The 25,820-nt window shown below is 39.8% G+C and overlaps 3 protein-coding genes across 6 annotated transcripts; 2 read left to right on the plus strand and 1 right to left on the minus strand.

Annotated features, from left to right (window-relative positions):
* Positions 1-12,511: 12,511 nt before the first annotated feature.
* LOC149401728 (uncharacterized) lies at positions 12,512-15,899 on the plus strand. 4 transcript variants are annotated; one of them, XM_089613294.1, is made up of 11 exons: positions 12,512-12,654; positions 12,776-12,939; positions 13,026-13,123; positions 13,278-13,392; positions 13,503-13,539; positions 13,905-13,974; positions 14,083-14,187; positions 14,358-14,508; positions 14,694-14,779; positions 15,316-15,409; positions 15,480-15,899. In XM_089613294.1, exons 3-11 carry the CDS (start codon positions 13,093-13,095, stop codon positions 15,559-15,561), a joined length of 771 nt encoding a protein of 256 aa, XP_089469420.1. In that variant the 5' UTR covers positions 12,512-12,654; positions 12,776-12,939; positions 13,026-13,092; the 3' UTR covers positions 15,562-15,899. The 4 variants fall into 4 exon arrangements, with proteins under 4 accessions (XP_089469420.1, XP_089469422.1, XP_089469421.1 ...); XM_089613296.1 differs by having other exon boundaries at positions 12,776-12,833; XM_089613295.1 differs by lacking the exon at positions 12,776-12,939.
* Positions 15,900-21,661: 5,762 nt separating this feature from the next.
* LOC149401729 (uncharacterized) lies at positions 21,662-24,062 on the plus strand (the record flags this gene model as incomplete). The annotated part of the gene is made up of 8 exons (XM_089610861.1): positions 21,662-21,693; positions 21,776-21,812; positions 22,164-22,233; positions 22,342-22,446; positions 22,617-22,767; positions 22,953-23,038; positions 23,574-23,667; positions 23,738-24,062. Coding segments are annotated over 8 exons (657 nt in total), but the record flags the coding sequence as incomplete, so codon positions are not given.
* An 81-nt stretch (positions 24,063-24,143) lies between these two features.
* Positions 24,144-25,439, minus strand: LOC149401730 (deSI-like protein At4g17486). Its single transcript, XM_089613298.1, has 4 exons — positions 25,094-25,439; positions 24,702-24,989; positions 24,551-24,631; positions 24,144-24,468 (listed from the first exon to the last, which is right to left on the minus strand). Exons 1-4 carry the CDS (start codon positions 25,224-25,226, stop codon positions 24,332-24,334), a joined length of 639 nt encoding a protein of 212 aa, XP_089469424.1. The 5' UTR covers positions 25,227-25,439; the 3' UTR covers positions 24,144-24,331.
* Positions 25,440-25,820: the final 381 nt, after the last annotated feature.

Consider the following 25,820-nt stretch of genomic DNA (forward strand, 5'->3'; position numbering starts at 1 on the left):
GATGACATATTATCACTCGGCCATAACAAATTAATTGGGCCTTGAGGATTAATTTCATTTCATAGAATTTTACTTGAAAATTCTTAATGGGTCTTATCTTATGTTGTCATGAACAAATGAAGAAGGATCTAGAAGCTCATTCTAGATATCTTGACCGCCCAACATAGATAGAAAAAAGAGAGATTATTTGGTGCATTAATGTATGAAGATACTTGCCAAAAGAAAAAGAGGAAACAAATTTCCTCTATGAGGAAAGAGGGAATTCAGCCAAGCAAGAGGGAGAACAAAAAAGGAAACAAATCCAAGGCTTCTAGAAGCCTTATTTAGCCGTGTGGCTTGAAGGGAAGGAGAGCAAATTTTTCTCATGAATATGTGATATTCTATAGAAGAGGAAACTACCTTGTTGAAGGTAATCCATATCCTATAAATAGAGTCATCATTCCCTTCATTCTATTCATTTTCAAAGTTTTAGAGATTGAGAGTTTCTCTCTCTAGAACACTTGGCCGCCCCTCCCCTTTATCTCTCTAAGTTTTTCTTTCGTTTTTGTTTTGGCACCTAGGTCCACATTTGACCTAGTGTTTTAGCTCTTCGACTCTTAGACTTGTTCTTGAATCATCGTGTTTAAAAGTGCCCACACACTAATTCCTTTCTTTATCGAGTGATTCTTGTGATAGAAACTTTCGTGGTTGCTCGAAGCATTAAATCTTTTCTTAACCCTAGATCAATTTCAACATAAGCTTCTCTGGGTGGATCTCCCGAGTAAAAGATATTGTGCCCATTAGAGTTTCATAGAGATCGAGCTGAAGAAGGGCAACTCCTCTGGATGGAAAGATATGTTTGCCAACAGGCATGTTATTCGTGAGAACTATTGTTTCGTGGTAAGCAGTGGCAAAAAGATGCTGGTCTTCAATAATATTTGGTGTTCCCTGGATCGGATCTCACCTAGACCAGATGTTAATCCTGGCAGAATGCGATTTGCGATTTATTTCTTTCGGGCAGCAGGCCTTGGAACATTCAGGATCTGTGCGATCATGAGACTGTGACAGAATCCTCCAGCTTCGCCGTTGAATACTCCTCGTGAAGACACTCTAATGTGGACCGGGGCTGAGACGAGTCGGTTCTCTGTTGAATCTATTGCGCGGATCCTAGCTCGAGACTCGTTCGATCTTAGAGAAGCTATCTGGGGAAACATTTGGAAACTTAAGATTTGTGAGAAGTACAGGTTTCTGTTATGGAGGATTGGTTTTGGAATTTTTTTTTCTTTTACAGCTAGCTTGGTCCGTCAAGGGATTGGCCAGGACAATTTGTGTTGTGTGTGCTGGAATTATGAAGAAACGGCAAGTCATTGTTTCTTCCAATGCCACAACTCTGAGAGGTTTTCGTTCAGCGAAATGTGGGAGAGAAAAGATAGGATTTGTCTCAGATTACTGATGGAAAAACAGTGGTTGTTTTCATCTTCAAGGCTAATGATGAGTGCAACAAATCCTCGGGTGAGGTGGATAAGTTCGCTATCAAAGCTTGCATCATCCTTGAAGAAATCTGGTTCTCATAGAATCAGAGCTGGGCGAATGGCATCGAGGTCAACTTTGCTAAGGCGTTGATTAGAATTCGCGCAAAGGCCAGGAGCACACTAGAGTTCTTCATTCGGTGGGCCATATTCTCATATTTATGGGGGCAAGCCGATGGAGGCGTGGTTTCCACCCAAATCAGGTATTATTAAACTCAATTTTGATGTGACTTTCAACCAGTGAGCCATTTTTGTGAGTGTGGTGTCGAGAGCTTGCCATCAGACTGTTTTGTTGATTTGCGCTGAGAGTTTGCAGAGCTCTACGGTTGCGGAGGCTGAGCTCTCATGGGTTCGTGTAGCTAGCAGAATTGCTCGTTCTCGCAACTTGGAGAAAGTGGAGTTTGAAGGAGACAATCAAGGAGGGATGCTTAGTTTGGAAAATACCAACAGCTCCTTGCATTGGAATTCTTAGAGCCTTTGTTATGTTTTAGATTTAGTTAAGGACTTTAAGTATTGTGATTTCAAATGGATTCCGAGGAACTGGAATATCGCTGCTCTGCAGTGTGTATATAGGCAGCTCAATCCTGAGTTACAGGTTTTATTAAGTTAAGGGATCTCTCGTCGCTTGTGAAGAAGAGTGTGACGGGTTGTGATAATTTTAATGAGATGAATGAGGGTACTTTATATTTTTTTTTTGCGCCAACCGAGGGCGGAGATGTTTTGAGCAAGGTTCAAAATATCGCATATATCGATTTTGAAGAGTCTCGGTAAAATATTAGTTATAATCGTCATCGTTTTATAAATATTGTTAAAATAACGATGATATATCGACAAACTATCAGTATCTTTTAGCAGTTAAAAAGTCAAAAATATCGACAAATATCGATAAAATATCATCCTAATTTGATTTTTTTTAAATAAAAAAAAATTCATTATTTTCTTTTTTATTTTATTTTTTCTTTAAATTATTTTTTATTTTTTATTCTTTATATCTTTTACTTATTGATTTTACTTATTGAAATTCTGATTAGTCGCTAAGACAAGATGTTGCACACAATGTGTTGACAATGTGTCCGACAACTTGCTTGAACACAGATTATGGATAAACAACAAAACAGTGCTGTAAACAAAGTACACACGATATGGTTACCCAGTTCGGTGAAACACACCTACGTCTGGGGGCACGCTGCCAGTGGAAAGGTTTTCACTATCTTGTAGTCAATAGTACACACAAGGTTTATATCTGATTACAATCAACAAATCAATGAAAACCTAGAGACTATTACCACTAGTGATCACCTAGTCAGGGACTCCCCCTGAATTTTAGCTCCGTCTCAATTCCACCCTTCGAGCACCCTCCTGGCTCGGATGACCTTTAGTCTTCAGCAGTACGTGAACCTTCAATCACGAGAACACAAAACCCAACTCTCACAGACACTCAATCTTTGTGGAATAGTGTTTGAGAGAAAACACCGCTATCAGCAAAACACACAGCCTCCCAGTTCGCCGGTCTTGCACGTCTAAGAGCTCTGAGTATTTTGTCAAAAGCGTCGAGGCTGCTAAGGGGGAACGCATGGCTTTTATAGCAGCTGTACAATCCTGGAAGGTATCTCGGGTTTCCTTACCCGGCCTCAAGTGAATATCACAAAGTAAAGTCTCCAGCAAGGCGAATATCGTGCAATGAAGATAGCAGCGAGAGATATCTTGCACTGAAGTCACCAGCGAGGCAGATATCTCGTAATGAAGACAGCAGCGAGGCAATAACTCTGCAAAAAGTCACCAGCGAAGCAATCTGTCAAAACTGAAAACTTGCCGGAAAAAGAATCTGCACATAGGAGGAAAGATGTCATACCAGAAGATGAAACATAACGACCGACATCTTTCCACACAACTTGCACTAAAAAATAAAGCCAATAAATAACGTATCAACAATCTCCCCCTTTGGCTATTTTTTAGGCAAGCACTTCCAGGACCAGTTCTCATACAAGCGTCATGACCAGAGAAGAGAGTCAAAATAAATGACCTCATGACGCCTCTCCCCCTGATTGCCTCAAAATAATACCAAAGACAATGATCGACCAACACAGTGGGAGGAACAACAGACTCCAAAGGAATGAGAACTAGAACAAAAGCAAATGATTAATCAGCAATAGTACGAGAAAGCTGTCTTACAAATCATTCGGAAAGAACACTCAGTCTGAAACACAAGAAACAGTAGCGAAAAACCAACAAAAATATGTCTAAAAAGAAGTTAGATGTTACAGACCAGAACAAATTAACATCAACTAGAGGGATAAGAAACATCGTTGGCAAGACCTTCAGAGCCCTGGGAATCGCTACTGATATTATCCTCTGTATCTTCATCATCAGGACAAGCAAATGACTCCGCTGAGAGGTAGATGCGCCTTCAGTGGTAGAGGGGGGAGTCATGACAGAGATAAGACGCTCACAAGCGGTCTTCCTTCGAGAGGAGATGTCGATGATTTCTTTGAGCGTAGCAACTTCTTCCAACAGGCCTTTGAGGATATCACTCTTGGCATTTTCCGAAAGGGGAGCAACTTTGATGCTACGACCAAGGGAGACAGAAGTTGCGACAGAAGGCATAACAAGATCTCTGGCATGTTTCCCTTCAAACAACATAGGACTGAAGGAGAGTTCACTAGGAGGTTTACCAGCAATGTCATCGGCCCTTAGCAGATCTCTCTTCTGAGCCACCAACATACCAGACAAGAGAGATGGGAAGCCAATAGGAAGCTTCACGGCGTAAGACTTAGCATGCTTGGCCAGGTCATTGAACACAAACTCTCCAAAATCGAAGGACGCCCGAGTACCAATCTGATAAATGAGGTATGCGAGGTCTGACTTGATGCTCGAACCGTGAGAGGAAGGAGCCCAATTCGCAATCCCAATCCTGTACAGAACAGAGTATTTTGCCGAGAGATCTGAGGAAGGCAGAGAATCCTTAGTAGGCCAAGTCTTCTTCTCATCGTTAGTGAGTTCTTCGGCAACCACATCCAAGGAGGGAAGACGATCGTCAGTGACAATTTTTCCACTTCCCATAAACTCGTTGATTGCAGTGGAGGAGACATCAAAGCAGTGGCCACGAACGTAGACTTTCCCAAACTCAGGGTGATGAGGCTGGTCAATATCAGAGGACAAGTTCACTATACACTCTTTCACCAGTTTTGGATAATAAGGCCTGACCCCAGAGATAGTTTTGACGAGTTGAGCATCGTACAGAAGTTCCATGATCACATCAATCTTCAGGGCTTCCTTAGACAGTTCCTTTTCCGGAAAAATAGTTATGTGATAGACATACCTCCATTTTCTAACGCGATCTTCCTCATGAAAGGAGACATTATCCAGAGGAGCGGCGGGAACATCCTTAGGAAGCTTTTGGCCTCCAATAGATTTCCTGGAGATGTGGGACACAAACTCAGGACGGGCATCTTCCTCTTCCTCCTCTATATCCTTCAGAACATCCGGAATTGTCTTCTCAACAGTTTTTACCTTCAGCTTCTTCTTGTTCAAACCCATTTTCACCGATTTCTTCATCTTCTTCTTAGCAAGGATGGGAGTGGCAGCAGCACTTTCTTCCACCACCTTTCTTTTCTTCTTTCTCTTCTCCGACAGAAGAGTTGCTAAGCAGACGTCATCATCTTTCTGAACCTTCTCCTTCAGAGAAGCAAGAATGTCCTCTCCAACATCCTAGACTTGATTAGTCGTTCTTTCTTGCCCCAGAGAAGATGTTGGCACATCTTTTGCGACTTCTTTACTCAAACCCAGAATGCCTCCAATGGCATCAACATGAGTAGGCTCTTGAAGATGGGGTAGCGAATCTCTATCCCTAGGATTATCAATAGGGGTGAAAGAGGCTACAGGATTACCTTGTACAACCTTGTGAGGGCTTTCGATGGGAGATCCACCAGTGAGGGTTTCTTCTTCTGGACCATCGTCATCTTTTCTTCCTTCCTCAGACGAACTACTTGAGCTTACATCTCCTGTAATGTCGGTGATCGAGAGAGCGGCTTTCTTGAGCATGGCGCTTCTGACGGCGAAGAGGGATGGATTCTCAAGGGGAACTGATGACCCAGCGATTGCACCTCCGGCCTGACCATCGGCGCGTTCACTGGATCACAGTCCCCGTACCCTAACACCGTGCATGTTGCTTTCAGGATCAGGTTTCTTTGTCGCGACATTTTTCCTTTTCATTGTGGCTTCCTCTTTCTCTGGGGGAATGATTGTGTTGATACAGCTTCTGGTGCCTACCATTTTGAAAAGAAATTTAAGGAAACTGCCACACAAGTAACCGTCGAGAGGGGTAAGCGAGCAAATATGGGAAACAAAGCTCACGAACGGAGATGAAAAGAAAGAAATTTAAAAAACCGAACAAGAGGTAACTTCCCTTTCTTTCTCGAGAATGGAACCGTCTGCATGAATGAGAGCATGGCAAGGAGTGATACGACGTCATGACATATGGTGGGCCTTGATTGATCTTAGGCCCAGAGAAACAACAATTGGCACTTTAGCCCGGTAACAAGGTCGAATGGGCCAACTAGATAAATGGGCCCATGAAATAAAATTCACAACGTAACTGTGATCAAATAACATCTGGATTCCAGTAGTAAAGCCAAAGAAAACTCTGAAAAACAGTAATTGCTATTGTTCTATCACACACACTCCTAAAGAGGATCTGATATTTTCAAACCGGTTAGCATCCAAAGCCTTAGTGAAAATATCTGCAAGCTGTTTCTCAGTGTGAATATACTCGAGTTTGATCTTTCTATCTTCCACAAGATCCCGAATGAAATGATGTCTGATCTCAATATGCTTGGTCTTACTGTGTTGAACTGGATTCTTAGAGATGTTGATGGCGCTGATATTGTCGCAGAATAATGTCATGACATCTTGTCCAACATCGTATTTAGCAAGCATCTGTTTCATCCAGAGGAGTTGAGTGCAACTACTCCCAGCAGCGATGTATTCAGCCTCAGCTGTGGACAAGGAGATGCAATTATGCTTCTTGCTAAACCAGGAGATGAGATTGTTTCCAAGGTAGAAACATCCACCAGAGGTACTTTTTCTATCAACCGTGCTACCTGCCCAGTCAGCATCACAGTATCCCACAAGCGTAGAGGAAGTATCATAAGTATATAAGAGGCCAAACTTGACAGTTCCTAAGATGTACCTTATGATTCGCTTGGCTTGAGCTAGATGACTAGCTTTGGGATTGGCTTGATATCGCACACACACACCTACAGAGTAGGCTATGTCTGGTCGGCTGGCAGTGAGATAAAGAAGGCTACCAATGATACTCCTGTAGAGGCTTTGATCAACAGATTCTCCATGCTCATCCTTAGTGAGTTTGATGTGAGTAGCAGCAGGGGTCCGCTTGTGAGAGGATTTTTCCAGGCCAAACTTCTTCACTGGGTTTTTTGCATACTTACTTTGGGAGATAAAGATGCCATCTTCCATTTGCTTGATCTGGAAGCCCAGAAAGTAGTTTAGCTCACCGACCATACTCATCTCAAACTCTGACTGCATTTGTCGGACAAAAAGGTCCACCATCTTGTTTGACATTCCTCCAAAGACGATGTCGTCAACATAGATCTGGGCTATCATGAGACTTCCATTCTCCTTTTTCACGAACAAGGTCTTGTCAACTCCACCTCGGGTATAACCATTCTGCACAAGGAACTGGGTCAATCTCTCATACCATGCACGAAGAGCCTGCTTAAGGCCGTAGAGAGCTTTTCTGAGTTTGTAGACATGCTGTGGTGAGCTGGGATCTATAAACCCTTTTGGTTGTGCTACATATACTTCTTCATTCAGGTAACCATTGAGAAAAGCACTCTTAACATCCATCTGGTAAAGCTTGAAGTGCAGGTGACACGAGATACCAAGCAAGAGTCTGATGGCTTCAAGTCTCGCCACAGGTGCAAAGGTTTCATCAAAGTCTATGCCCTCTACCTGTGTATAACCCTGCGCCACAAGTCTAGCTTTGTTTCGAGTTATATTACCATGTTCATCATATTTATTCTTAAAAATCCACTTAGTTCCAATGACATTCACATTGTCAGGTTTATGAACTAGCTCCCAGACTTCATTTCTTTCAAACTGAACAAGTTCCTCTTGCATAGCATTAACCCAATATTCATCATCAATAGCTTCATCTACATTCTTAGGTTCAATCTTAGAAACAAAGCAGAGATTACCAATCATCTCCCGATAGTTTACAGGAGGTTTTGGACGAGTCCTTATCCTTCACTGATTTCGACAATCACCTCATGAGCAGGGTGATTTTTCTGGATTATTCTGGAAGGAATTCTTTGTTCAGTCTCAGGAGGAGATCCTTCATCTGAAACAATGTCGCTCACTTTGTCATCAGCATCAGTCCTGACATTTGGGTTTCCAGAGGAGATGGCGTCCAAAGAGTTTTCAGCATCTGTCTTGACATCTGTGTTACTAGGAAAAACTTCATCCTCATCATTAGTACCGTTAGTAACATCATGATCATCGTTTACCACCACATTTATGGATTCCATCATAGTCTTAGTGCGTTTGTTAAAAACACGATATGCCCGACTATTTCTAGAATATCCAAGAAATATACCTTCATCACTTTTAGGGTCAAATTTACGTCGATGATCTCTGTCAACAAGTATATAACAAACATAACCAAAGACATGAAAGTATTTCACATTAGGCTTTCTCCCCCTCCATATTTCATAATGAGTGATGGAAGTACCTGGACGAATAGTAACTCTATTGTGAATATGGCATGCAGTATTAAGAGCTTCAGCCTAGAAATGTGGTGGAATGTCTTTAGCCAACATCATTACTCTAGCCATCTCTTGGAGGGTTCGATTTTTCCTTTCAACAATTCCATTTTGTTGTGGTGTGATAGGAGTAGAGAATTCATGGGCTATCCCTTCTTCGGTACAAAACTTAGCAAAGCTCATGTTCTCAAATTTCCTCCCATGATCACTCCGAATTCTGATCACTTTGCCTATGCTTTCTCCTTTTTCTCTCTGAACCTTCTTGCATAAGGCTTCAAAAACAGCAAAAGTGTCAGATTTCTCACGAATAAAATCAACCCAAGTATACCTGGAGTAGTCATCCACACACACGAACACGTATCTCTTCCCTCCAAGACTTTCGACCTGCATCGGTCCCATCAGATCCATGTGAAGAAGTTCCTGAACACGAGATGTGGTAAGATGTTGCACCATCTTGTGAGGCTTCTTGACCTGTTTCCCAATCTGGCATTCACCACAGATTTTTCCTTCAATAATCTTCAGATTTGGGACACCGATGATGGCTTTTTTCGAAATAATTTTCTGCATGCTTCTGAGATTTAGGTGACCAAGCTTTTGGTGCCACAGCTTGATTTCGTCAACCTTGGTCAAGAGGCAATTGTTGTTTGGTACGGGTGACCACATGTAGCAGTTGTCACGTGATCTGGTTCATCGCATAAGTTTATCCTATTCCTCATTAACCACCACACACTTATCACAAGTAAAATTGACACGTAAGTTCAGATCACAAAGCTGACTAATACTGATAAGATTAGCAGTAAGTCCTTCTACCAACAAAGCCTCAGTCAAGCAAGACATACCAGGATAGTTTAACTGACCTTTACCCACAATTTTGGCTTTTACTCCATCTCCAAAGGTAACATGACAGTTAGAGTAAGGTTTCACGTTGGTCAGGAAGGTGTGATCACCTGTCATGTGGCGAGAACAACCACTGTCGAAATACCAGTCACTCCCGGTGGATGCACTCAGAGATGTATAGGCAATATTGGCATGATAGGACATATTTTTTACTCTCCATTCCAGCCGAGTAGAAGGTTGTTGGCGAGGAAGGGCATTCCTGTGAATGGACTTTTGCTGACAGACGTTTCTCCCGTATAACCGATAGCAAAAAGGTCGAATATGGCCCTTTCTACCACAATAATGGCATACCCAACGAGGTCTGTTGACTAGAGACCTGTTTGGTCCAGAGGGATGTTGCCGAAGAAGATCATGGGATTTGTCATTACCAGATGATTGAGGCAACTTTCGCGACATCTGGCTAGTCTGCTTTTGAGGGACAAAAGTAGTTTGGGATGATGAAGCACCATGGGTATATCCAAGCCCCTTCATGTTCTTCGCAGGTTTGCCAATGGTGAGGATTTTGTCAAGACTGTCAGTCCCAGAGTTCAGCATCCTGACAGATTTAGTCATTTGATCAAGTTCTCCATTCAGCCGACTGACTTCCTTCTTCAGATCCACAATCGTCTCTAGGAGTCTTGCCTTATCTTCAGTCAGAGTGAGAATAAGAGCACTCTGTTTGTCGAGAATCTGGGACTCCTCAACCCATTTGGTGTGCAAGGTATTGTATGCTTCATTCATGGCATCGTCAGATAGTTCCTCATCTAGAACAAATTTCTGAGAGCATTCACCAAATTCATTAGTAGACTCATGAGTATGGACAGAGGCAGTAAAGGCCACAAAGTTACTTATCTGATCGGAGTCGCTATCTTCATCTTCTTCATCCGAAAGAGTAGCGTTGTATCCCTTTTTCAGTTTCTTGAGGAAGTTGGGACACTCCTTTTGAATATGTCCTAAACCTTCACATTCGTGACACTGAATGCCTTTACCTTTGCCAGATCGTTCACCGCTTTTACTATTCATGTGAGGATTAGCATTCTTCTGGACTCTTTGTTGAAACTTGTCTTTAACATCTTGCGAAACATTTTTCCCATTCATCTGATTGAATCTCTTCATGACCCTGCTATAATTTCTTGCAAGCATAGCTATAGTATCGTCAATGTCACTATCAGAATCTGAGTATACCTGATCCTTTTGTTCATGAACAGAGCCTTTTAGGGCCACCCCTTTATGTTTCTTCTCTATCTTGGGCAGGGAGAGCTCAAATGTCATGAGAGATCCCATAAGTTCGTCAAACTTCAAGGTTTTGAGGTCATGGACTTCTTCAATAGCCGTGATCTTCATTTTGAATCTGGGACTCAATGCCCTTAGAGTTTTCCGGACAAGATCTTCTTCGGTCATAGGTTTCCCGAGAGAGTATGATTCATTGGCAAGGTCTCGGATGCGAACGTTGAATTCAGCAATTGACTCATCCTCAAGCATAGTGAGGGCTTCAAAGTTGGTTGTGAGATATTGTAACTTCTGCTCACGGACCTTTGTGGTACCCTCATAAGCAACAGCAAGGATTTCCCAGGCCTCTTTGGCACTAGTACACGTATTTATCAACCTGAAAACATTCTTATCGACTCCGTTAAAAATCGCATTAAGAGCACGAGAGTTACCAAGGGCCGCCTCATCTTCAGCGGGGATCCAGTCATTTTCGGGTTTTGGACCAGTAGCGGTTCCTTTGTCATCAACCTTAGCAGGAGCTTCCCACCCGTGTATCACTGTTTTCCAGGTTCTGCTATCAAGGGACTTCATGAAGGCGGTCATGCGTGCCTTCCAATAACCATAGTTGGTTCCGTCGAGTACTCGAGGGCGATTGACAAAACCTCCCTCTCGGGAACTATCCATATTAGGTAATCAGAAAAAAAAAAATCCAAGAAACCACCAAAGAGAATAAGGTGCCCGCTCTGATACCAATTGAAATTTTGATTAGTCGCTAAGACAAGATGTCGCACACAATATATTGACAATGTGTCCGACAACTTGCTTGAACACAGATTATGGATAAACAACAAAACAGTGCTGTAAACAAAGTACACACGATATGGTTACCCAGTTCGGTGAAACACACCTACGTCTGGGGGCACGCTGCCAGTGGAAAGGTTTTCACTATCTTGTAGTCAATAGTACACACAAGGTTTATATCTGATTACAATCAACAAATCAATAAAAACCTAGAGACTATTACCACTAGTGATCACCTAGTTAGGGACTCCCCCTGAATTTGAGCTCCGTCTCAATTCCACCATTCGAGCACCCTCCTGGCTCGGATGACCTTTAGTCTTCAGCAGTACGTGAACCTTCATCACGAGAACACAAAACCCAACTCTCACAGACACTCAATCTTTGTGGAATAGTGTTTGAGAGAAAACACCGCTATCAGCAAAACACACAGCCTCCCAGTCCGCCGGTCTTGCACGTCTAAGAGCTCTGAGTGTTTTTTCAAAAGCGTCGAGGCTGCTAAGGGGGAACGCATGGCTTTTATAGCAGCTGTACAATCCTGGAAGGTATCTCGGGTTTCCTTACCCGGCCTCAAGTGAATATCACAAAGTAAAGTCTCCAGCAAGGCGAATATCGTGCAATGAAGATAGCAGCGAGAGATATCTTGCAATGAAATCACCAGCGAGGCAGATATCTCGTAATGAAGACAGCAGCGAGGCAATAACTCAGCAAAAAGTCACCAGCGAAGCAATCTGTCAAAACTGGAAACTTGCCGGAAAAAGAGTCTGCGCATAGGAGGAAATATATCATACCAGAAGAGGAAACATAACGACCGACATCTTTCCACACAACTTGCACTAAAAAATAAAACCAATAAATAACGTATCAACACTTAGTATCATCAATATTTTTTTATTTATATTTTATAACACATATATTTATATATATATATATATATATATATATATATATCAATACAATATATGTATATATTTATATATAAAATAAAAAAATCAAGCTTTTGAATATATATATATATATATATATATATTTTTAAATTATATTTTGTTATAGGATTTTGTCGATATATTGATCGGTAACTACCGATGATATATCATCGATATCATCAGTAGTCGATATTAAAATTATTATTAGATATTCATCGATATATCCGTTGGTAGTCGATATATCAATAAAATAATAATTTCGATATCAGTAGTTTAACCTTTGGTTTTGAGTAGGTCTTTAAAAAAAAAAAAAAAAAAATCGTATGAAACAAATATCGTCGAAATGGTCGGTGGAGATATCGTATGAAAATAATATATTATTTGGCTAATAAAAAAAAAAAAAAAAATCGCCATCAATCAAATTGTCATTAATTAATTCTCACAACTGGACATTTGTGGTGAAGGCGGCGAAGCACATTGGGCGAGGAAACCAGAATGAGAGAGTGTTATTAGCTTCGTCTGACTTTGAATCGAGTCTTGCCAAAACACCGATCTCAGGTTCGTACTTGAGCCAAGTAATCACAAGTTATTTAAACCTCATTTCCGTGTTTTCGTTCTCTCTCTTGTTGTACTGGTTTTATCTTCTGAAAGGGAAGCCATTTTTCCGTAAAACTGTCAGGTTCTCCATCTCTGTTTCTGTCAATCTCAGCTCGTGCCTTTGGTTACCAATTTATGAGGTTTTAGAGACTTATTTACAAGCAAGTGTCTTGAAGAAACTTGCCACTTTTCTCTTTGTTGGGTCACCAAATCCAAACTCTGGGTGTTTATTTGATAAAGAAAAAGGTTTCAATATGGGCAAGTTTTGGGTTCTCAGTTTGGTTTGTTGTGTGGGATTTGTTTGCTAACTCTTGGTTCGTGTTTCTTCCCAGGAACTGTGATATTCTGAGCCAATTAAATAAGAAGTTTGGTTAGTGATATAACTATTGGGGGCTTAATATGAGCATTGCTGGCTCTTCTCTTGGAGCTGGTAAGTTTTTCTGTGCTATTTTATTATGGCCACCATGAAGTATGGTTGTTTGTGGAAATTTTTCTTCGGAAATGTCTTTGCAGATTGTGTTATGGTTTTTGCATCTTTATGGTTTCGCGTTCAATTTCAATTGAGCTTGGTTTGAACTTTGAAGGTGGTTCAGCTGCCAGAAGGACATATGAGTTTGGAAGAACCTATGTGGTGAGACCCAAGGGTAAACATCAAGCGACCGTTGTTTGGCTACACGGCCTCGGTGACAATGGATCCAGGTATTTTCACTCAATCGATCTCGAACAAAATTGGAGCTACATTTGCTTCCTTCATGACCTTCTATGAGTGACAAAGATTCTTTTTTTTCTTCTATACCCCTAACTGGCAGTTGGTCCCAGCTCTTGGAGACTCTTCCTCTTCCTAATGTAAGTGAAATTTGCCGATATCATTTTTTAAGTATCACGTACGCCCATCTCAAAATCAAATGGCTATAAGACGAGTGACATATGATCTTATTAATGTTGTTAAATCCCTTCATGTCGAAGATGTGAGATTCTTAACATGTTTCCTCAAGATGGTGACTTGTTGCGATTACTCATCTTGGGCTGGCTTGTATTATTTTTGACCGGGATTCCGGCTCAAAACTAATTTTCTTGGAGATGAGTAACCTGTGATCTTACGAATCTTAAGTCGTGGGATCCTTAACATCAATTTTTTTTTTTTTTTTTTTTTTTTTTATCGTGAATTGACTTTGTCATGGAATGTGATGGCGAGATTGTTTTTGGTGCAGATTAAATGGATATGCCCAACCGCTCCGACTCGACCAATCTCTGTGTTTGGTGGATTTCCTACTACTGGTTGTAAGTCTCCGTTCATGGATAATTCCCGTTTATAATTCTGTACCCTAAGAAGATAAAAAAATGAAGTGACTTTTAGTGAGTTGAAGTCTGTTTTTTTTAATGTATCAGGGTTCGATGTCGGAGACCTCACAGAAGATAGTCCAGACGACTTAGAGGGCTTAGATTGCGCAGCTTCACATGTTGCGAATCTGCTGTCAAATGAGCCTGCTGATAGTAAGTTTCGTCGACTTAGTTTTTTTACAGAAAAGACCGTCTCGGTACAGTTTTATGTCGTTCCTATATATACCGGCCGCTGATGGAGAAAAGAGGCTTTTTCTTTTATGTTACCAATTTGAATGCCCATCCATAAAATGAAGGAATATTATTTGGTTTTTTGTATATAGTTAAGCTTGGAGTGGGAGGGTTCAGTATGGGTGCAGGGACGGCCCTATATTCAGCGACCACTTATGCTTCGGGCAAATACTCAAATGGAAAGCCATACCTGCCTTCTCTCAGCTCGGTTGTCGGACTCAGTGGATGGCTTCCTTGTGCAAAGTATGTTTTTTTTTTCCCCCCCAATTTCAGATAAGGCCAAAAGATATATTTTTATTTAAAAGAAACTTGAATGTGAGTCGAACCATCTCTGCTCTTTTGGGGTGCTGAAGGTGCTTACCACTGAGTTATTCTCTCTTGTCCCATGAACTTGTAAATGACTTGGATAAATCTATATTCTTCTTTAGGATATTGCGCAAAAAGATAACAGAAGGAGGGAATGAGGCCACAAGGCGCGCCGTAACCTTGCCCATTTTCTTGTGTCATGGAAAAGGTGCACATCATTTTAGGTCCTGCTTTATCGCGATATATTAAAGTTATTGTGAGCTCATTCGGGTGATATATAGGTCCATTAATAGCGGTAATTAGTTGTGTAAAGCCTTGACCTTTCGGGATAGTCCGGGTCTCGCAAACCATAGGACTCTTTGTCTTCTGTTTATAAAATAGATAGTTCATATAAGAAAAGGGTTTGAGAATATAGTGTTAATGAATCTTTTTGTTTCAATAACTGCTTGAAACCCATTTATCTATTATATGCGGACCCGGCCGTTTATTTTTATGAATACAGGGCATTAGTTCAGCGGTAAGCAGAGGTCACAGGTTCAAATCCTGAGAACTGAAAACTATTAGCTTGTCCGAAACATCTGACTCTTAAAAATTAAAGCAAGGTTATTTACCTGGAGACAAGCTGGGTTTAGTTTTTCGCGAAACACTCACCAGCCAAAGAGCATTAAAACCAGTACTGTGATCACATAGCAAAAAGTGTAGAAACTAGTTTAATAGTTTCAGGTGATGGTGTGACTTTTACAGTGGATGAAGTTGTCGCCCACGAGTTCGGTGAGAAGTCGGCACATGCTTTGACCACAAACGGGTTTCAAGATGTGACATTCAAATCATATTCACGGTAATGTTTCTATTATAACCCCTGTTGCAAGAAATCTTGCTATAATAAATGTTTTGTTTTGAATTTTCAGACTTGGGCACCATACGATCCCTGAAGAGTTGGAGGAGGTTTGTTCGTGGCTAACTACGAAACTGGGGCTCGACGGGAAGTGAAGGTATCGATATCAGATCAGAGATGTTGAACTGGTTTAAAGATGTAATTGATGAGAACCGGCATTGGCGATGCCATACTTTCAATAGAATTTGTTAGTGTATTGGGGTATTTATTTAGAACTCGGAACCAATCTCTGTAGATTGGATTTTTTTGGGTCGGTATTTGGTCTTACTGCGGCAAGTGAAAACAGAAAATAGATTGCCTTTGTCACAAGACAAGTTTATTTCAAGAAAAATGTCCTCTAATGCTTGGGAAGGGGGAAAAAAACCCCAAGCATTCTTGTTCCTTTACACTATAAAAGCCTCAATAGGACAATCAGTAGTCCGAATTTCTTCAATTTTTCTTGCAGCAAGAACATGAATACATGGAGCAATAAAAGAATATAATAAAACATGGGAAAGGAAGAAACGCAAAAATTAAACAAATAATTGGCTGCGTAGTCATTTTAAACACTAGCAATTTTTTTTTAGTCAATCTTTCGTTAATTTCCTGTAAATAGTCATATTGCTTACGTGACAGCTTATTAATTAAATTAGGTTTACATTTTTTCCCTTATTTAACTCGGTAGATTGAATTAATTAGGCAGTTTTTTTTTCAAATTTCGAATTAAATAAATAAGGCAGTTTTTTTTAATCTTTTTTTTTTAAAGGAAACCGATTAGGAAAGTAGTTATAGAAGATTTGGACGTGTGGTTATAGAAGATTTACCGATTGACCTTAGGCATTGAGTTTCTATTTTGTGGCAAAATATAATATACAATCTGCAAAATATTCCTCATTTATTGACTTTATTCTGGAAAACAATTCAAATATTACAATTACGATATTCACGATCTCAGTTGACCGCCAAAATATTTTAGAACGTCCAAAATATTTACAGAATTTTTTCCAGTTTTTATTTACACGAATATACTGTAAATATGTTTTGTATTTACAATGAATATACTGTAAATATGCTTTGTATTTACACGAATATATTGTAAATCAGTTTTGTATTTACACGAATATACTGTAAATTAGTTTTATTTTTATAATGCTTTACGCTGAAACAATTGGTATTAACTGTAAATTAACATCGTATTTACAATACTGGAAAAGAAACACCAGAACCAAAATCTCAACAAATTCACAATCACTTAAACATATCTCATACACTCAAAACCACCAGCAATGCCGATGAAGAAGAAGAAGAAGAAGAAGAAAAAAAAATGAAGGATTATCATAATACAAGAAATCATCTAATCCCAATTCTGATCGTTCTCGTCGAGCATGACCACGGCGGAGAACACCATGGCCGACATCACGGCGTGGACAAATGAATATTTTTCTCATTTAAACGAATCTTTTCTTCTTCTGCCATCTTATTTCTTCTCGTTGCCTCCTCGGAGAAGAAAGAAGATGACAGAAGAAGAAAAGACTCGTTGTGAGCCTGTCGACGAGGGTGCATCTCGGCGTATTCTATGGTGCGTTTGTTTTGAATGGATTTTGTGGTGCGTGATGTTTAAATTCGTTTGTTAATGCATTTATGGAGTTTTAAATGCTCCCTTGATTTATGCGAGGTAGTTATGGTCGAATTTTTTTTTTCCATTTAAATTCTTACGCTGAAAATAATGGGCGGGAATAACAAAGGGCAATCCCGTCCAAATTTGACTGTTAATAAATGACACTTGCTATTTACAGCATATTAACGAAAGGTGGGCTAAAAAAATGCTTATTTTCGGGAGGTCATTTCACTTAATTACCCAAAATTAAAATGTACACCAAATTAGACTTGACGAATACAACCCACAAGTCTCCACTAGAAAAAGAATGTTTCATTTTGTCCCATGATTGAGTTTCACTTGTGACTCTCTTTGACAAAAGCAAAGTCACCACTTGCAGCGAGCGGTGAGAGAATGCGCTTTTCTTGATCATCGTCGATCTCTGTCGAGTCGTGAGGGGGCCGCTTGATAAAGAATCACTCCCATCTTCTTTTGTAAAGATCCAAAACACAATTAGTGAAAAAGGTTGATCAGGAATAACTTGTGAAGCCATAGTTCTTGCTTTCTCATTATCGTGATCTACCGTATTTTAATTGCTTTAAATTTTCGTTCGTTTTAATAACCATCACAATCTTCGGGTTCAATTCGTGCTAGTAATCTTGTCAATTTAATTAAACATTTTCCTCGTGGGATCGACTCGTACTCGAACTTTACTACTTGAGCGACTACGTGCACTTGCGTACGGAAAAATCGCAACAAGGTCACTACGTATGAATTGTATCATGGTTATCTCAATCCTAAAATGAGACATGTCATTTCATAGCTTACGTATTCTCATTTAAAAAAGTCAAAGTTCGGATTCACTATGTGATTCTCAACAAGACCTATTGGTAAAGTACTAAGTTATGAAGATCATGAGTAACTTTGTGAAGTTCTCATAGATATGGAATTCATGTACAAGATTGCTGAAATGCAATGTATATCACCTCATGCTTTGTTCCTTGGAATGTGAATAAATGAACTGGTCAGTGTCCAAATTGAGTCATGACTCTTTTGGATGAATCAATGTGAATTGTTAGCTTCTTTTCAATACATTGTTTCTAACTTATTCACAAGCGATAAAGGAGTTGAGGAAATAACAGCTAGAAGGGTAAAATGGTAATTTTGTAAATCCCGACTAGCTGATGATATTCATGAAGGGTAAACATAGATAATATTCAGTGGATCCACTCATCACAATTTAGTTGAATTCTTGAGTAGAAAATAAATTCATTTGAACCGAGAGATTCTCAGTGTCAACTCTTTAGTGGAGTCAGTTGACATTAAGCTAAACTTGGAAAAGGTTTGTGAACTTTTGAGTCCAAGTATTTTAGCTCAAGCTTTGTTCATTTGGATCCATGAGGTCACTGTCACAAATCATATCGAGTAGAAATAGTTAAACTAGAAGCTAAGTCAATACAAGAACGAGACAAGTTTTACGAAAATTGTCTAAAGGGTATTTTTTTTTGTCTTTTAGGACATAGGACAAAATGAATGTCAATAAATTTTTTGACATTGTCATATGATATGATGACATATTATCACTCGGCCATAACAAATTAATTGGGCCTTGAGAATTAATTTCATTTCATAGAATTTACTTGAAAATTCTTAATGGGCATTTTCTTATGTTGTCATGAACAAATGAAGAAGCATCTAGAAGCCCATTCTAGATATCTTGGCCGCCCAACATAGATAGAAAAAAGAGAGATTATTTGGTGCATTAATGTATGAAGATACTTGCCAAAAGAAAAAGATGAAACAAATTTCCTCTATGAGGAAAGGGGGAATTCGGCCAAGCAAGAGGGAGAACAAAAAAGGAAACAAATCCAAGGCTTCTAGAAGCCTTATTTGGCCGTGTGACTTAAAGGGAAGGAGAGCAAATTTTGCTCATGAATATGTGATATTCTACAGAAGAGGAAACTACCTTGTTGAAGGTAATCCATCTCCTATAAATAGAGCCATCATTCCCTTCATTCTATTCATTTCCAAAGTTTTAGAGATTGAGAGCTCCTCTCTCTAGAACACTTGGCCGCCCCTCCCCTTTCTCTCTCTAAGTTTTTCTTTCGTTTTTGTTTTGGCACCTAGGTCCACATTTGACCTAGTGTTTTAGCTCTTCGACTCTTAAATTCTTGAGTCGTTGTGTTTAAAAGTGTCCACACACTAATTCTTTTCTTTCTCGAGTGATTCTTGTGATCGAAACTTTCGTGGTTGCTCGAAGCGTTAAATCTTTTCTTAACCCTAGATCAATTTCAACATAAGCTTCTCTGGGTGGATCTCCCGAGTAAAAGATATTGTGCCCATTAGAGTTTCATAGAGATCGAGCTGAAGAAGGGCAACTCCTCTGGATGGAAAGATATGTTTGCCAACAGGCATGTTATTCGTGAGAACTATTGTTTCGTGGTAAGCAGTGGAAAAAAGATGCTGGTCTTCAATGATATTTGGTGTTCCCCGGATTGGATCTCACCTAGACCAGATGTTAATCCTGGCAGAATGCGGTTTGCGATTTATTTCTTTCGGGCAGCATGCCTTGGAACATTCAGGATCTGTGCGATCCTGAGACTGTTGACAGAATCCTCCAGCTTCGTCGTTGAATACTCCTCGTGAAGACACTCTAATGTGGACCGGGGACGAGACGAGTCGGTTCTCTGTCGAATCTATTGTGCGGATCCTAGCTCGAGACTTGTTTGATCTTAGAGAAGCTATCTGGGGAAACATTTGGAAACTTAAGATTTGTGAGAAGTACAAGTTTCTGTTATGGAGGATTGGTTTTGGAATTTTTTTTCCTTTTACAGCTAGCTTGGTCTGTCAAGGGATTGGCCAAGACAATTTATGTTGTGTGTGCTGGAATTATGAAGAAACGGCAAGTCATTTTTTCTTCCAATGCCACAACTCTGAGAGGTTTTGGTTCAGCGAAATGTGGGAGAGAAAAGATAGGATTTGTCTCAGATTACTGATGGAAAAACAGTGGTTGTTTTCATCTTCAAGGCTAATGGTGAGTGCAACAAATCCTCGAGTGAGGTGGATAAGTTCGCTATCAAAGCTTGCATCATCCTTGAAGAAATCTGGTTCTCACAGAATCAGAGCTGGACGAATGGCATCGAGGTCAACTTTGCTAAGCCTTTGATTAGAATTCGCGCAAAGGCCAGGAGCACACTAGAGTTCTTCATTCGGTGGGCCATATTCCCATATTTATGGGGGCAAGCCGATGGAGGCGTGGTTCCCACCCAAATCAGGTATTATTAAACTCAATTTTGATGCGGCTTTCAACTAGTGAGCCATTTTTGTGAGTGTGGTGTCGAGAGATTGCCACCAGACTGTTTTGTTGATTTGCGCTGCGAGTTTACAGAGCTCTACGGTTGCAGAGGCTGAGCTCTCATGGGTTCTTGTAGCGAGCAGAATTGCTCGTTCTCGCAACTTAGAGAAGGTGAAGTTTGAAGGAGACAATCAAGGGGGGATGCTTAGTTTGGAAAATACCAACAGCTCTTTGCATTGGAATTCTTAGAGCATTTTTTGTTATGTTTTAGATTTAGTTAAAGACTTTAAGTATTGTGATTTCAAATGGATTCCGAGGAACTGGAATATCGCTGCTCTGCAGTGTATATAGGCGGCTCAATCCTGAGTTACAGGTTTTATTAAGTTAAGGGATCTCTCGTCGCTTGTGAAGAAGAGTGTGACGGGTTGTGATAATTTTAATGAGATGAATGAGGGTACTTTATATTTTTTTTCGCACCAACCAAGGGTGGAGAGGTTTTGAGCAAGGTTCAAAATATCGCATATATCGATTTTGAAGAGTCTCGGTAAAATATTAGTTATAATCGTTATCATTTTATAAATATTGTTAAAATAACAATATGATATATCAACAAAATATCAATATCTTTTAGCAGTTAAAAACTCAAAAAATATCGACAAATATCGATAAAATATCATCCAAATTTGTATTTTTTTTAATAAAAAAACCAATTCATTATTTTCTTTTTTATTTTATTTTTTCTTTAAATTATTTTTTATTTTTTATTCTTTATATCTTTTACTTATTGATTTTTCTTAGTATCATCAATATTTCTTTATTTATATTTTATAACACATATATATATATATATAAATACTTATTTATATGTATATATTTATATATAAAATAAAAAAATCAAGATTTTAAATATATATATATATATATTTAAATTATATTTTGTTATCGGATTTTGTCGATGTACTGGTTTTATCTTCTGAATGGGAAGCCATTTTTCCGTAAAACTGTCAGGTTCTCTATCTCTGTTTCTGTCAATCTCAGCTCGTGCCTTTGGTTACCAATTTTTGAGGTTTTAGAGACTTATTTACAAGCAAGTGTCTTGAAGAAACTTGCCACTTTTCTCTTTGTTGGGTCACCAAATCCAAACTCTGGGTGTTTATTTGATAAAGAAAAAGGTTTCAATATGGGCAAGTTTTGGGTTCTCAGTTTGGTTTGTTGTGTGGGATTTGTTTGCTAACTCTTGGTTCGTGTTTCTTCCCAGGAACTGTGATCTTCTGAGCCAATTAAATAAGAAGTTTGGTTAGTGATATAACTTTTGGGGGCTTAATATGAGCATTGCTGGTTCTTCTCTTGGAGCTGGTAAGTTTTTCTGTGCTATTTTATTATGACCTTCTATGAGTGACAAAGATTCTTTTTTTTCTTCTATACCACTAACTGGCAGTTGGTCCCAGCGCTTGGAGACTCTTCCTCTTCCTAATGTAAGTGAAATTTGCCGATATCATTTTTTAAGTATCACGTACGCCCATCTCAAAATCAAATGGCTATAAGACGAGTGACATATGATCTTATTAATGTTGTTAAATCCCTTCATGTCGAAGATGTGAGATTCTTAACATGTTTCCTCAAGATGCTGACTTGTTAGGATTACTCATCTTGGGCTGGCTTGTATTATTTTTGACCGGGATTCCGGCTCAAAACTAATTTTCTTGGAGATGAGTAACCTGTGATCTTACGAATCTTAAGTCATGGGATCCTTAACATCAATTTTTTTTTTTTTTCGTGAATTGACTTTGTCATGGAATGTGATGGCGAGATTGTTTTTGGTGCAGATTAAATGGATATGCCCAACCGCTCCGACTCGACCAATCTCTGTGTTTGGTGGATTTCCTACTACTGGTTGTAAGTCTCCGTTCATGGATAATTCCCGTTTATAATTCTGTACCCTAAGAAGATAAAAAAATGAAGTGACTTTTAGTGAGTTGAAGTCTGTTTTTTTTAATGTATCAGGGTTCGATGTCGGAGACCTCACAGAAGATAGTCCAGACGACTTAGAGGGCTTAGATTGCACAGCTTCACATGTTGCGAATCTGCTGTCAAATGAGCCTGCTGATAGTAAGTTTCGTCGACTTAGTTTTTTTACAGAAAAGACCGTCTCGGTACAGTTTTATGTCGTTCCTATATATACCGGCCGCTGATGGAGAAAAGAGGCTTTTTCTTTTATGTTACCAATTTGAATGCCCATCCATAAAATGAAGGAATATTATTTGGTTTTTTGTATATAGTTAAGCTTGGAGTGGGAGGGTTCAGTATGGGTGCAGGGACGGCCCTATATTCAGCGACCACTTATGCTTCGGGCAAATACTCAAATGGAAAGCCATACCTGCCTTCTCTCAGCTCGGTTGTCGGACTCAGTGGATGGCTTCCTTGTGCAAAGTATGTTTTTTTTTTCCCCCCCAATTTCAGATAAGGCCAAAAGATATATTTTTATTTAAAAGAAACTTGAATGTGAGTCGAACCATCTCTGCTCTTTTGGGGTGCTGAAGGTGCTTACCACTGAGTTATTCTCTCTTGTCCCATGAACTTGTAAATGACTTGGATAAATCTATATTCTTCTTTAGGATATTGCGCAAAAAGATAACAGAAGGAGGGAATGAGGCCACAAGGCGCGCCGTAACCTTGCCCATTTTCTTGTGTCATGGAAAAGGTGCACATCATTTTAGGTCCTGCTTTATCGCGATATATTAAAGTTATTGTGAGCTCATTCGGGTGATATATAGGTCCATTAATAGCGGTAATTAGTTGTGTAAAGCCTTGACCTTTCGGGATAGTCCGGGTCTCGCAAACCATAGGACTCTTTGTCTTCTGTTTATAAAATAGATAGTTCATATAAGAAAAGGGTTTGAGAATATAGTGTTAATGAATCTTTTTGTTTCAATAACTGCTTGAAACCCATTTATCTATTATATGCGGACCCGGCCGTTTATTTTTATGAATACAGGGCATTAGTTCAGCGGTAAGCAGAGGTCACAGGTTCAAATCCTGAGAACTGAAAACTATTAGCTTGTCCGAAACATCTGACTCTTAAAAATTAAAGCAAGGTTATTTACCTGGAGACAAGCTGGGTTTAGTTTTTCGCGAAACACTCACCAGCCAAAGAGCATTAAAACCAGTACTGTGATCACATAGCAAAAAGTGTAGAAACTAGTTTAATAGTTTCAGTGATGGTGTGACTTTTACAGTGGATGAAGTTGTCGCCCACAAGTTCGGTGAGAAGTCGGCACATGCTTTGACCACAAACGGGTTTCAAGATGTGACATTCAAATCATATTCACGGTAATGTTTCTATTATAACCCCTGTTGCAAGAAATCTAGCTATAATAAATGTTTTGTTTTGAATTTTCAGATTTGGGCACCATACGATCCCTGAAGAGTTGGAGGAGGTTTGTTCGTGGCTAACTACGAAACTGGGGCTCGACGGGAACTGAAGATATCGAGATCAGATCAGAGATGTTGAACTGGTTTAAAGATGTAATTGATGAGAACTGGCATTGGCGATGCCATACTTTCAATAGAATTTGTTAGTGTATTGGGGTATTTATTTAGAACTCGGAACCAATCTCTGTAGATTGGATTTTTTTGGGTCGGTATTTGGTCTTATTGCGGCGAGTGAAAACAGAGAATAGATTGCCTTTGTCACAAGGCAAGTTTATTTCAAGAAAAATGTCCTCTAGTGCTTGGGAAGGGGGGGAAAAAACCCCAACATTCTTGTTCCTTTACAATAAAAAAGCCTCAATAGAACAATCAGTCCGAATTTTTTCAATTTTTCTTGCAGCAAGAACATGAATACATGGAGCAATAAAAGAATAAAAAACATGGGAAAGGAAGAAACGCAAAAATTAAAATGTACACCAAATTGGACTTGACGAATACAACCCACAAGTCTCCACTAGAAAAAGGAAAACACAACCAATGAGTCATTTTGTCCCATGGCTGAGTTTCACCTGTGACTCTCTTTGACAAAAGCAAAGTCACCAGTTCCAGCGAGCGGTGAGAGAAGGCGCTTTTCTTGATCATCGTCGATCTCTGTCGAGTCGTGAGGCGGGCCGCTTGATAAAGAATCACTCCCATCTTCTTCTGTAATGATCCAAAACACAATTAGTGAAAAATAAAAGGTTGATCAGATGAGAGAAAGAGATTATTTTTGGGAAAGGCTCACCAGAATCGTCGTGGTATTCCGGCGACTGTTTAACGGTGGTTGCTTGGAGGCTTTCGGGCAGCAAACAACTGCATAAAGCACCTGCAAAATGAATAGTGAATAGTGAATAGTTAAATCATGTGGAGAAGTGAGTGGTAATTGAGGGGTTTACCGAGGCGAGCAAGACGATTGACCCAAGCGGGGATGCCTTTTCCGGTGAGCCTGGTGGAGAGGTCATGAGTGAAGTGGTTGCAGTTCTTGGAGATGAGATTGTAGGTGTCTCCGTGATACTCCGACGCAACGCCCTCGATGAACGCACGCACATCGTGGCACGGCAATCGAACGCGTCCCAGCGAGAGCGAGCACCGGTAAATGAATCCCGGGCAAGTCTTGGGCTCCACTTCGAACACACCGCTCACCGCATAATCGTGCGCTCCGAATCCGTATTCCTTCCCCTCCACTGCCACAATCACTCAATACACATCACTCTAACTAGCTGGAGAGAAAGGGAATTCAGATCCTAGGTCGCTTCATTTATGTGAAAATAAGATCAAGCATTGGAACCTTCAATGCCGGAGTGAAATATTCCGAGGCCGAACCAGTAACTGTAATTGTTGATAGGCGTGAGATCGTAGACATTCAACCGAACCTCCGTCGTGGTCTCTCCTCCGCCCCCCGAAGTGCTCTCAGCCCCCATTTCTTCTCCGATGAGGATTGAGATCGACGCTTTGAGTTTCTGATCAAATCCAGAACGGTTTCGATTTTGCTCCGTGTTTCTCTGATCTTCTCACTCCGCCGGAGAGCCTGAACAATATGGGCTTTGCAGATCCATCTCCGGCTAGAGAGAGAGAGAGAGAGAGAGAGAGAGAGAGAACGAGATAGAGAGAGTTGAAAAAGAAGAGGAATATAAGCTTTCAAGCTTAGGGGGCTTAAAAAAGAGAAATAATCTTTTTTGCGTGATAAAGGAAGAAATAGTATAAAAGATGGAAAATTAGAAAGTCTGGCTCTTGCTGGCCATGCTGGCCATGTCCGTCATATTCGTTGGATTCATAACTTAGAAAAAAAATGATCATAGATTGATCCAAGGTCAGAAATGTCATTTTTGGTGTCATTTTGAGACTCCTGATTTCCAAAAAATCAAACGGAAAAAATGTGAAAATGGATAAATGAAATACCGTTTTTGATGAAAAATCGACATGCGATAAAAATCGAACGGAAATAATGTTGTTGGATATATATTAAATATAGGGCTATTTTGAAGAATAGCCCAATTGGCTTAACAATATTAAAG

Source organism: Urtica dioica, chromosome 4 (assembly GCF_054948205.1).
Source record: "Urtica dioica subsp. dioica isolate 48M chromosome 4, U.dioica_male_clone48M_v1_H2, whole genome shotgun sequence".
Lineage (NCBI taxonomy): Eukaryota > Viridiplantae > Streptophyta > Magnoliopsida > Rosales > Urticaceae > Urtica > Urtica dioica.

What these genes read in the sequence shown, in the direction of transcription:
- LOC149401728 (XM_089613294.1), top strand. Translation starts at nt 13,093, where the DNA reads ATGAGCATTGCTGGCTCTTCTCTTGGAGCTG. An exon ending in GTCAAATGAGCCTGCTGATA is followed by an intron (nt 14,188 to 14,357) that starts GTAAGTTTCGTC and finishes TTTTGTATATAG; the next exon opens with TTAAGCTTGGAGTGGGAGGG. An exon ending in GGATGGCTTCCTTGTGCAAA is followed by an intron (nt 14,509 to 14,693) that starts GTATGTTTTTTT and finishes ATTCTTCTTTAG; the next exon opens with GATATTGCGCAAAAAGATAA.
- LOC149401730 (XM_089613298.1), bottom strand. Translation starts at nt 25,226, where the DNA reads ATGGGGGCTGAGAGCACTTCGGGGGGCGGAGGAGAGACCACGACGGAG. An exon ending in ATTTCACTCCGGCATTGAAG is followed by an intron (nt 24,990 to 25,093) that starts GTTCCAATGCTT and finishes TGATTGTGGCAG; the next exon opens with TGGAGGGGAAGGAATACGGA. An exon ending in GGAATACCACGACGATTCTG is followed by an intron (nt 24,469 to 24,550) that starts GTGAGCCTTTCC and finishes GGATCATTACAG; the next exon opens with AAGAAGATGGGAGTGATTCT.